Raw genomic sequence first — 13647 nt, 5'->3', positions numbered from 1 at the left:
ATAATACTGGGTTTAATACTGGATATATACTGGGTTTAATACTGGATATATACTGGGTTTAATACTGGATATATACTGGGTTTAATACTGGATATATACTGGGTTTAATACTGGATACATACTGGGTTTAATACTGGATATATACTGGGTTTAATACTGGATATATACTGGGTTTAATACTGGATATATACTGGGTTTAATACTGGATATATACTGGGTTTAATACTGGATATATACTGGGTTTAATACTGGATATATACTGGGTTTAATACTGGATATATACTGGGTTTAATACTGGATATATACTGGGTTTAATACTGGATATATACTGGGTTTAATACTGGATATATACTGGGTTTAATACTGGATATATACTGGGTTTAATACTGGATATATACTGGGTTTAATACTGGATATATACTGGGTTTAATACTGGATATATACTGGGTTTAATACTGGATATATACTGGGTTTAATACTGGATATATACTGGGTTTAATACTGGATATATACTGGGTTTAATACTGGATATATACTGGGTTTAATACTGGATATATACTGGGTTTAATACTGGATATATACTGGGTTTAATACTGGATATATACTGGGTTTAATACTGGATATATACTGGGTTTAATACTGGATATATACTGGGTTTAATACTGGATACATACTGGGTTTATACTGGATATATACTGGGTTTAATACTGGATATATACTGGGTTTAATACTGGATATATACTGGGTTTAATACTGGATATATACTGGGTTTAATACTGGATATATACTGGGTTTAATACTGGATATATACTGGGTTTAATACTGGATATATACTGGGTTTAATACTGGATATATACTGGGTTTAATACTGGATATATACTGGGTTTAATACTGGATATATACTGGGTTTAATACTGGATATATACTGGGTTTAATACTGGATATATACTGGGTTTAATACTGGATATATACTGGGTTTAATACTGGATATATACTGGGTTTAATACTGGATATATACTGGGTTTAATACTGGATATATACTGGGTTTAATACTGGATATATACTGGGTTTAATACTGGATATATACTGGGTTTAATACTGGATATATACTGGGTTTAATACTGGATATATACTGGGTTTAATACTGGATACATACTGGGTTTAATACTGGATACATACTGGGTTTAATACTGGATATATACTGGGTTTAATACTGATACATACTGGGTTTAATACTGGATATATACTGGGTTTAATACTGGATACATACTGGGTTTAATACTGGATATATACTGGTTTAATACTGGATACATACTGGGTTTAATACTGGATATATACTGGGTTTAATACTGGATATATACTGGGTTTAATACTGGATATATACTGGGTTTAATACTGGATATATACTGGGTTTAATACTGGATATATACTGGGTTTAATACTGGATACATACTGGGTTTAATACTGGATATATACTGGGTTTAATACTGGATATATACTGGGTTTAATACTGGATATATACTGGGTTTAATACTGGATATATACTGGGTTTAATACTGGATATATACTGGGTTTAATACTGGATATATACTGGGTTTAATACTGGATATATACTGGGTTTAATACTGGATACATACTGGGTTTAATACTGGATACATACTGGGTTTAATACTGGATAAATACTGGGTTTAATACTGGATACATACTGGGTTTAATACTGGATACATACTGGGTTTAATACTGGATATATACTGGGTTTAATACTGGATATATACTGGGTTTAATACTGGATATATACTGGGTTTAATACTGGATATATACTGGGTTTAATACTGGATATATACTGGGTTTAATACTGGATACATACTGGGTTTAATACTGGATACATACTGGGTTTAATACTGGATACATACTGGGTTTAATACTGGATATATACTGGGTTTAATACTGGATATATACTGGGTTTAATACTGGATATATACTGGGTTTAATACTGGATATATACTGGGTTTAATACTGGATACATACTGGGTTTAATACTGGATATATACTGGGTTTAATACTGGATATATACTGGGTTTAATACTGGATATATACTGGGTTTAATACTGGATATATACTGGGTTTAATACTGGATACATACTGGGTTTAATACTGGATACATACTGGGTTTAATACTGGATACATACTGGGTTTAATACTGGATATATACTGGGTTTAATACTGGATATATACTGGGTTTAATACTGGATATATACTGGGTTTAATACTGGATACATACTGGGTTTAATACTGGATACATACTGGGTTTAATACTGGATACATACTGGGTTTAATACTGGATACATACTGGGTTTAATACTGGATACATACTGGGTTTAATACTGGATACATACTGGGTTTAATACTGGATATATACTGGGTTTAATACTGGATATATACTGGGTTTAATACTGGATATATACTGGGTTTAATACTGGATATATACTGGGTTTAATACTGGATACATACTGGGTTTAATACTGGATACATACTGGGTTTAATACTGGATACATACTGGGTTTAATACTGGATATATACTGGGTTTAATACTGGATATATACTGGGTTTAATACTGGATATATACTGGGTTTAATACTGGATACATACTGGGTTTAATACTGGATACATACTGGGTTTAATACTGGATACATACTGGGTTTAATACTGGATATATACTGGGTTTAATACTGGATACATACTGGGTTTAATACTGGATATATACTGGGTTTAATACTGGATACATACTGGGTTTAATACTGGATATATACTGGGTTTAATACTGGATATATACTGGGTTTAATACTGGATATATACTGGGTTTAATACTGGATATATACTGGGTTTAATACTGGATATATACTGGGTTTAATACTGGATACATACTGGGTTTAATACTGGATATATACTGGGTTTAATACTGGATACATACTGGGTTTAATACTGGATATATACTGGGTTTAATACTGGATATATACTGGGTTTAATACTGGATACATACTGGGTTTAATACTGGATACATACTGGGTTTAATACTGGATATATACTGGGTTTAATACTGGATATATACTGGGTTTAATACTGGATACATACTGGGTTTAATACTGGATACATACTGGGTTTAATACTGGATATATACTGGGTTTAATACTGGATATATACTGGGTTTATTAATACTGGATATATACTGGGTTTAATACTGGATATATACTGGGTTTAATACTGGATATATACTGGGTTTAATACTGGATACAACTGGGTTTAATACTGGATATATACTGGGTTTAATACTGGATATATACTGGGTTTAATACTGGATACATACTGGGTTTAATACTGGATATATACTGGGTTTAATACTGGATATATACTGGGTTTAATACTGGATATATACTGGGTTTAATACTGGATACATACTGGGTTTAATACTGGATACATACTGGGTTTAATACTGGATATATACTGGGTTTAATACTGGATATATACTGGGTTTAATACTGGATATATACTGGTTTAATACTGGATATATACTGGGTTTAATACTGGATATATACTGGGTTTAATACTGGATATATACTGGGTTTATTACTGGATACATACTGGGTTTAATACTGGATATATACTGGGTTTAATACTGGATACATACTGGGTTTAATACTGGATATATACTGGGTTTAATACTGGATATATACTGGGTTTAATACTGGATATATACTGGGTTTAATACTGGATATATACTGGGTTTAATACTGGATACATACTGGGTTTAATACTGGATATATACTGGGTTTAATACTGGATATATACTGGGTTTAATACTGGATATATACTGGGTTTAATACTGGATATATACTGGGTTTAATACTGGATACATACTGGGTTTAATACTGGATACATACTGGGTTTAATACTGGATATATACTGGGTTTAATACTGGATATATACTGGGTTTAATACTGGATACATACTGGGTTTAATACTGGATACATACTGGGTTTAATACTGGATACATACTGGGTTTAATACTGGATACATACTGGGTTTAATACTGGATATATACTGGGTTTAATACTGGATATATACTGGGTTTAATACTGGATATATACTGGGTTTAATACTGGATATATACTGGGTTTAATACTGGATACATACTGGGTTTAATACTGGATATATACTGGGTTTAATACTGGATATATACTGGGTTTAATACTGGATATATACTGGGTTTAATACTGGATACATACTGGGTTTAATACTGGATATATACTGGGTTTAATACTGGATATATACTGGGTTTAATACTGGATACATACTGGGTTTAATACTGGATACATACTGGGTTTAATACTGGATATATACTGGGTTTAATACTGGATATATACTGGGTTTAATACTGGATATATACTGGGTTTAATACTGGATACATACTGGGTTTAATACTGGATATATACTGGGTTTAATACTGGATACATACTGGGTTTAATACTGGATATATACTGGGTTTAATACTGGATATATACTGGGTTTAATACTGGATACATACTGGGTTTAATACTGGATATATACTGGGTTTAATACTGGATATATACTGGGTTTAATACTGGATATATACTGGGTTTAATACTGGATACATACTGGGTTTAATACTGGATACATACTGGGTTTAATACTGGATATATACTGGGTTTAATACTGGATACATACTGGGTTTAATACTGGATATATACTGGGTTTAATACTGGATATTTACTGAACATATACCGACTTCAACACCTGACAGTCTGTCGAGGGCGTGGCCAAGCGATCACACTTGCTGCAAGAAGGACTCATGGCTGCTTCCGTTAGACGGAGACTTGACGGAGAACATGCTAAAAAAGGAAAAGGCGGCAATTATCAAACAACTTTTTTACGGACACTAGAGCTTGTTAGCTCGCTGTCGAACTAACGATAGACATGTGCAATACATTGGTCTCCGTAAGGATTACATTTGATGTTACATATCTAACGTTAATTCAACATCCATATCTAACTCGACAGTTAGTTTAGCAAGCAAGCATTGTCTGTATGGTCTGTGCACCTGCACCTGGTCATGACAGTCAAATAGTAATAATTAGCAAGCTAGTAATGAAAACAATACGCTTACAATTACGCTACCTACCACACACAACTGTGTTTTCAAGCAAAATCAATGTCAGCTATCTGGGGAACAAATTATGAAACGTAGCGATAACTTACCGTCACGGTCTCTCGAGACTGATGAGTGCATCAAAAAGATGGCGGAAATCTAAATAATTTCACGCACATCACGTAAAAGTATCCGGATTGAGAGAACACACTATCCGTCGTTAAATATGTTTAACACCATGATCCAGCCCTGTACTATATAGTGTGTTAACAACAGGCGGTGTTCATCATGTTAAATGTAACACCAAAACCACAACACTTTACCCCCAAAAGCCCAAACACCAGGATGTTCACACGGCGAACTTGCTGTGCGTATGCTGGGTTAGGTATGGTTACATTAACACTGGCTGCTTGCTTTGCTGGTGTGTTATGATATATATGTACGTGTTGAACGCTGTGTGTTTAAGGTTCACAGGTTGAGACTGAAATAGTGAAACGGGAAGCTGGAAGCTCTGTTGTTTCCCACTTCTCTGTTTGTTGTTCTGCTTCACATTCTACTTCACACTGAAGTGTATAACTCAGTCAAGAGTTCAGAGTCACTTACACTTCAGTGTCTGTCTGAGACGCAGCTCTGCACTCACAGGACTCTGCTGAACAACGAGCAGGAACTACAATGCGTTATATTGCAACACTGTGAGCAAGTGTGTCATTGAATGAAAACTGTCCTAAAGATCCCAGCAACATAAATATATCTTTATATCCAGATCAAAGCCAGTGAGACGTACATGGTCCCTCCTGCATCAAATGGACTCTGAATGGAGTCATGAACAATAAGAGTATCACTCAGCTTCAACCCAGTAAGAATCAAGCTTTAAAACAACCCACAATTCATCTGGTATTAAATCCAGTACTTATCTGCTATCAAACCAAGTATTAACAAAGTATTACACCCATTATTAATATGGCTTTAAAGCCAGTATACACTCAGTAATAATCTGTAATTACACACAGTATTCATCTGGTTTTAAACCTAGTGTGCATCCAGTATTTCCACCCAGAGTTAATTGGAAATAAACCAAATTTGTACTAGTTTTACTGCTGGATTCATACTGGGTTCAAAACTGGATTTATTATGGGTTTGATGCGAGATGTATGCTGGGTTAATCGTTTCAAACTGGTTTTTAGCATCTTTTATACTGGGTTTAACAATGAATCCATTCTGGACTTAATAACATATTCCCATGGAGTTTAACATACTTTGTACTGGTTTTAACTTTGAACATTGTTTCAAGAGTTATCTCTGTGTGTGTGTGTGTGTGTGTGTGTGTGCGTGTGTGTGTGTGTGTCTGACTGCTGCATTCCTCAGCTTGCTCCACCTGTCAGCCCCGCCACAATAAAACCCACACAGCCTGCTGCAACCTCACCTTCAAAATAAGAGCCTTGCTACATTTGATTTATGATGTGACATGACACTTGTTAGACGCTTTTATCCAAAGCGACTTCCGTACTCAATACTGAGGACAATCCCCACAGGAGCACTTTGGGGTGAAGTGTCTCAGGGACACAACGACATGCTGACTGCAGTGGGGTTTGAACCTGTGACCCCCTGATCCCAACACCTACGGACAACCCACTGCGCCACACGCCATCCCTTTCTCTGATCTTTGCATTAGTTGATTTACAAAAACGAAACACACACACACACATACACACACACACACACACACACACACAGTCTCACACACACAGTCTCACACACACAACACACACACACACACACACACACACACACACACACACACACACACATTGATCGGCTGAAACTTATTTAGTGATTATCTATTAGGAGGAAGATGAGAAGAGAAAGTAGGAGAGAGAGAGAGAGAGAGAGAGAGAGAGAGAGAGAGAGAGAGAGAGAGAGAGAGAGAGAGAGAGAGAGAGAGAGAGAGAGAGAGAGAGAGACTCTGAGGGGGAGAAAAGGGAGGAGAGAGGGTGATGCTGATGGGTGAGAGAGAGGGAGAGTAGAGGACGGGACGAAGACGACAGAAGTTTCCTTCAGCCGGACTTTTATTTTGAAGGTCTTGGCCGGAAGTGTGTGTGTGCGTGTGTTTGTTTGTGTGTGTGATTGAGACAGAATCAGTGTTTTTCTGACATGAGTTAGTCCGCGGCTCTCATGGACTTTCCGGGTGAGTCTTTTATGATTTTATACTCTTTAAAAAGTAACTCCGACTTCCGGTGTTTTTAACAAGTGTCCGCGTGCAGGTGGCGAAACGCGCGAGATGATGAGACGAGTGTCCGCGTGCAGAAACTCCCGTTAAAGAGCGATTTAAACATTAAAGCTGCATATAGTACCACCACCGCGTACTAATACTCAGCGGTGGGAAGTAACTGTAGTAAATCCACAAGCTACCCTGCAGTATACAAAGTATGTACCCAGTATCTAGAAATACACCCAATACAAAACCATCAATACAACTAGTATTGCATTAAACCCACTAAATATACAGTAGTTAACCCAGTACACATTTAGGTTTTTTATTGACATAAACTGGTTTAGTATTGGATTTTTTACTAGTTTTATTGCTGGATAATACTTTTATAGTTTTGCTTGTTGTAACAAAGTATTCCTACACTCTGGTACTTCTACTTTTACTCAAGTACAAGATGCACTACTTGTACTTGTAGTATGTTCACGGTGTAGTATGCAATACTTTTACTGCAGTAGAGGATGTGAATACTTCTCTCAAGCAGATCATATCAGGACTCAGAAACATAAACATGACCGTGTGTGTGTGTGTGTTATTAACGGTCTGTGAGAGTGTGTGTGTGTGTGTGTGTGTGTGTGTGTGTGTGTGTGTGTTATTAACGGTCTGTGAGAGTGTGTCCGTTGCTCTGCTTTGTCCTGAGGTCAGAGGTCATCAGTGTGTCCTCTTTAGTCTGAAGAAAGGAATAATGGATATTCTCAGCAGAGCGTTCCAGCTGCAATATGAACTCACATTTAAATGAGTGTAACAATTATTCATTTAACATAAAACTTGTCATATTCCCTCAACATATCATTATTATTTATGTTAATTCATTTCATTTTTAACGTATAAATTGAGTAGTTATTATATTCCTGCGTAATATGATTTTATTTATACATTATTTATATGAATTTAGATGTATTGATGATTTCATATGTTGAACAGACTACATAATATCTCCTATGGATAAATAATTTAAACAATATGTGAATCTTCAGTTTCCAAACGAGACACGAGCAGAAAAATATTCACATCAGTTAAAAGAGAATTCAGAGGAATGTGAGCGGAGGCAGAAACTGGTTTCATTATGAGAGACATTCCCTGAATACTGTGTGTGTGTGTGTGTGTGTGTGTGTGTGTGTGTGTGTGTGTGTGTGTGTGTGTGTGTGTGTGTGTGTGTGTGTGTGTGTGTGTGTGTGTGTGTGTGTGTGTGTGTGTGTGTGTGTGTGTGTGTGTGTGTGTGTGTGTGTGTGTGTGTGTGTGTGTGTGTGTGTGTGTGTGTGTGTGTGTGTGTGTGTGGGTGGATACTCAGTGTTTAAAGTAATCAGATTACTAAACATTGGGTATCCTAGAAGAAGGACTGCTGATTTTTTTCCTAAATACTGTTTTTATCACTTATGTCCTTAACCCATTAGGACCCAACAGGTGTCACATGAACTTTAAATGTTCTGGAAAGTTCCTTATATAGCTATAGCCTTTATTTGATCTCATGAAGTCCCTGATGCCCCTTTCACACCAACGCGGTTCCCGTTCTAGCTCCTCTAGAGCTCGGAACCTGTTTTCTTTTCAGCCCCCGTTTTGTTCACACCGTCCGGAGCCTGACTGGTGCTGCCGCGGCTGCAGCATGACGTCACCGTCTACATCGCTGATTTTCTCCCCAACGGCGTCGGGTCGATGATGGTGTATCTTTTAGGGCTGTACCCAAATATCCGAATATTCGTTGGAGTACTATTCGGGTTTCGATTTTGTTATTCGTTTTAAAAAAAATTGAATTTATTGAAATCTCCAATATCAACGTAAGAGCTTGCGCCTCTTCGGGGGGTGCTAACACTTAACCATAAACTTTATTGTTTACTTTCTCCGTCTTTATATGTAGATATGACTTTTCTCCGTTAATCTCCGTCACGTTGTTTCCATAGCAACAACAGCTTCCTGTCAACAGCGCTAACTCTCCTTCAAAATAAAAGCATGTCCATACAGTACATAATAGGAAGCCAAGCCAAATTACACTTAAGACATACAACTGCAACGAAAGTAACAAACACAATGCGATATCATTTTCAATTTCCAAGAACACAAATTGGGTTACATTAACAAATAACTATAAAACAACAATACTGTAGAATAACAACATGAATGCCGTGAATAAACCGAAATACACGGTTGAAGCGGTTCGCTGCTGATAGCTACGCCCCCAATGGCTCATTGTTTATTAATGTGTTTCAGCGGCATTTACCGACCGCTGCAGTGCTGCTCGCTGTTTGGCATCCCAACGCTGTTATGAAAGTTTCTCTGGTATAAAATGGGTGATGTTGGCATAGCAACCGAAGCTAAACTGACTATCTTGACTACTTGTTGCTATCCTATTGTGGCATAAGCCGTTTTCTACAGGCACATTTTACCGGCGTATTTTTCATTATGATTTTACTTGTGATAGTCCGATAGCTCAACCTGTGCAGCCCATGTATTGATTCCATCCGATAGCTGCTATAATACAAAACAAAACGTCTGCCTCTCTCCACAATGATCAATAACACTGAACGGTGGTCAAAGTAAGGTACAAATAAACAGAACCACACGAAGCCTGGTTAGTGCTGCCTGACTTTATAAAGTGTGTGGTTGCGTTCTTGTCACTTTGCTCAGCACTACTGCTTGTTACAACTTTTATTTGCCGTACTCGCCATTAATTGTTAGCTCAGGTTGATCCTGCCCCCCTCCGACGTAAGCGTGACGTAAGCGGTTCTTGCTTCTAGGCCAACCATTTTTTGGTGCTTGAAACGAACTGGGTTTCGGGTTTCAGAGCTGCGGTGTGAACAGGAATGAACGGTACTTTTCAGGCTCTAGCTCCGAACCGGCCCTGGAACCGCATTGGTGTGAAAGCCGCATCAGTGACACACCCTGAACAGTCTGGTGGGTCATGGTCCAGGTCATTTCCATGTGCCAGACTAAGACACGTAACAGAACGAGCTACATTTCAAAAGCTTGTTTGTTGTTGCTAAAGGTAAAATTCAAGCCATTTCAGAATTAAAATGTCCTTTATGTGTGAACCTGTTGTGGAAACATTTATTGATCAAATTGATATGAAATAAATGAGACCAACATCGCTGTGACACCGATCGGGACTTTAACCCTAAACGTTCACAGTAAACCCAAAGTGACATATATGCTCAATTAGAAATGTGATTATGATCTGCTCAGTTAATTTAGCTGATTCAATTATATTGAGTTGATATATTCTTATTCTTCAATTCAAAGAATGTTCAAACTAATTTAAACCAAAAAATCATCCTCATTAATGACGTTATGTATAAGAGTTATTTTACCATTAAAGTCCAGATATGTGACACTAGGGGGGGTTTCTTGTCAGAAATGTGTTCTTCGTGGTCTATTTAGTCTAAATTGTGTTCCCCTTAATTTCCCCAAAAGTAGAAATTGGTCCGGCTTGTGGTGCCTTCAGGTTCTAGTGGCGCCTTCAGGCTCTCGTCCAGGCTCTTATGGTGCCTTCAGGCTCCCATTAAGGCCCTTGTGGTGCCTTCAGGCTCCCATTCAGTCTCTCGTGGTGCCTTCAGGCTCTCTTGGTGCCTTCAGGCTCTCCTTCAGTCTCTCTTGGTGCCTTCAGGCTCTCGTGGTGCCTTCAGTCTCTCGTGGTGCCTTTAGTCTCTCGTGGTGCCTTCAGGCTCTCCTTCAGTCTCTCGTGGTGCTTTTAGTCTCTCGTGGTGCCTTCAGTCTCTCGTGGTGCTTTTAGTCTCTCGTGGTGCCTTCAGTCTCTCGTGGTGCCTTCAGGCTCTCGTGGTGCCTTCAGTCTCTCATGGTGACTTTTGTCTCTCGTGGTGACTTTTGTCTCTCGTGGTGCCTTCAGGCTCTCGTGGTGCCTTTAGTCTCTCGTGGTGCCTTCAGGCTCTCCTTCAGTTTCTCGTGGTGCCTTTAGTCTCTCGTGGTCGCTTTTGTCTCTCGTGGTGCCTTCAGGCTCTCGTGGTGCCTTCAGTTTCTCGTGGTGCCTTCAGGCTCTCTTGGTGCCTTTAGTCTCTCGTGGTGCCTTCAGTTTCTCGTGGTGCCTTCAGGCTCTCGTGGTGACTTTAGTCTCTCGTGGTGCCTTCAGTTTCTCGTGGTGCCTTTAGTCTCTCGTGTTGCCTTTAGTCTCTCGTGGTGACTTTTGTCTCTTGTGGTGCCTTCAGGCTCTTGTGGTGCCTTCATGCGGTGCCTTTAGTCTCTCGTGGTGACTTTTGTCTCTTGTGGTGCCTTTAGTCTCTCGTGGTGACTTTGGTCTCTCGTGGTGCCTTCAGGCTCTCGTGGTGCCTTTAGTCTCTCGTGGTGCCTTCAGGCTCTCCTTCAGTCTCTCGTGGTGCCTTCAGGCTCTCCCTCAGGCTCTGGTGGATCTCTGCTCTCAGACAGACAGTTTGAGGTGAGGATTACCTGTGTTGTGTTTGCGTCGTCAGGTGTGTCTCGTTAATCCCCAGACATTCCTCACACTGCCATCACCATCGCAGCAGACACCCTGAATGCCTCATCAACAGGCACTCCTATTGGCTCGTGCTCCAACACATCGCACGTGATTGGCTGAGGGGGCGGGACATCTCTCCAACATGTTTCAGTGACAGAAGCTACTGAAATCACTTAGTGTTAAAACTACATGCAAACTACATGTGTGAGGAAAGGGATGTGTGGTAAGACATGACACACACGGACACGCACACGCACACGCACACACACACACATATACACACACACACACACACATACATACACATATACACACATACACACACACACACATACACACATACACAAGGACACATACGCACCCACACGCACACACACACACACACACACACACACACACACACACACACACACACACACACACACACACACACACACACACACACACACACACACACACACACACACACACACACACGCACACACATAAACACAGTGATCGGCTGAAACTTATTTAGTGATTATCTATTAGGAGGAAGATGAGAAGTGTGTGTGGCAGAGGGAGAGAGAGTGTGTGTGCAGAGAGAGAGAGAGAGAGAGAGGAGTGCAGTTAGAGAGATTGATCAGATACATGCAGTAAAGCTCTGAGGGGGAGAAAAGGGAGGAGAGAGAGAGAGGGTGATGCTGATGGGCGAGAGAGGGAGAGTAGAGGACGGGACGAAGACGGACGTTTGCAGCAGCTTCACCTGATTGGCTGAATCCCGTGTGTGTGTGTGTGTGTGTGTGTGTGTGCGTGCGTGTGTGTGTGTCCTCTCCTCAGATGATGGGGAACAGCTGTGATCGAGGTACCGTCTCTCTCTCTCTCTCTCTCTCTCTCTCTCCCTATGTGTGTGTTTGTGTGTGTGTGTGTATGTGTGTGTGTGTGTGTGTGTCATGTGACTTCCTGCAGCATGTTAACTTTGAGGGAAAAAGGGGATGATGTCCCGCCGCGTTTCTTTATTTATTTTCCATCTTCATCGCTTCCTCTCCTCCGTTTATTTCCTTGTGTGTGTCAGTGCGTTTGTTTGTGCGACTGTGTGTGTGTGTGTGTGTGTGTGTGTGTGTGTGTGTGTGTGTGTGTGTGTGTGTGTGTGTGTGTGTGTGTGTGTGTGTGTGTGTGTGTGTGTGTGTGTGTGTGTGTGTGTGTGTGTGTGTGTGTGTGTGTGTGTGTGTGTGTGTGTGTGTGTGTGTGTGTGTGTGTGTGTGTGTGTGTGTGTGTGTGTGTGTGTGTGTGTGTCCCACTGGCTCCTGTGCAGCGCTGCAGCTGAACTTGATCCAGCACTTTGCAAAAAAACAGAAAGAGATGCTGCTGCATGCTGCGTTCACAGTCCTCCGTTACAGTGGGAGATCTCAGCGCTTTGGTCTTCATGTGGTTTAATGCATCGTCTCTTAGTGTCCGTGTGCAAGCTGTTGTGTATGTTAGAGGATATTAGCGCATTTTAAAGCCCTTTCTTAAACATTTAAACACAATGTGAAGTCTCTTTGAGCTGCTGTTTATAATGCGAACCTCTCCTATAACGACTTCTTAGAATATTACAGTTAGAGCTGAGACTGTTTAGATAACGGGTTCATTCACAGATTTGAAGATTTGTTGCTTTTCTGCAGGTTTAAGTGAATATCTTTTGACTTTTAAACACATCACCTTGGACTCTGAGAGACACTGGGATGGGCCATTTTTAAATATCACATTTACAGATTCAATATTTACACGTGATTATCGATCTGCTGGAGGTAAATCTGTGTGTCATGTGTGTGGAAG

The 13647-nt window shown here is 39.5% G+C and overlaps 1 protein-coding gene across 1 annotated transcript in view; it reads left to right on the top strand.

The window, feature by feature from the left end:
* Positions 1–7234: 7234 nt before the first annotated feature.
* rasal2 (RAS protein activator like 2) overlaps positions 7235–13647 on the top strand; it is a gene marked incomplete at its 3' end in the record, with an annotated part of 25376 nt that continues 18963 nt past the window's right edge. Inside the window, exon 1 of the mRNA XM_079648616.1 lies at positions 7235–7349. Coding sequence (XP_079504742.1) covers positions 7337–7349 — 13 coding nt within the window. The 5' untranslated portion in view covers positions 7235–7336. The remainder of the gene's footprint in view (positions 7350–13647) is intronic.

The sequence above is a fragment of the Notothenia rossii genome, assembly GCF_949606895.1.
Source record: "Notothenia rossii genome assembly, chromosome: 9".
Classification (NCBI taxonomy): Eukaryota; Metazoa; Chordata; class Actinopteri; order Perciformes; family Nototheniidae; genus Notothenia; species Notothenia rossii.
Note: the sequence above shows the minus strand (reverse complement) of the source record. Positions and strands in the feature narration are given on the sequence as shown.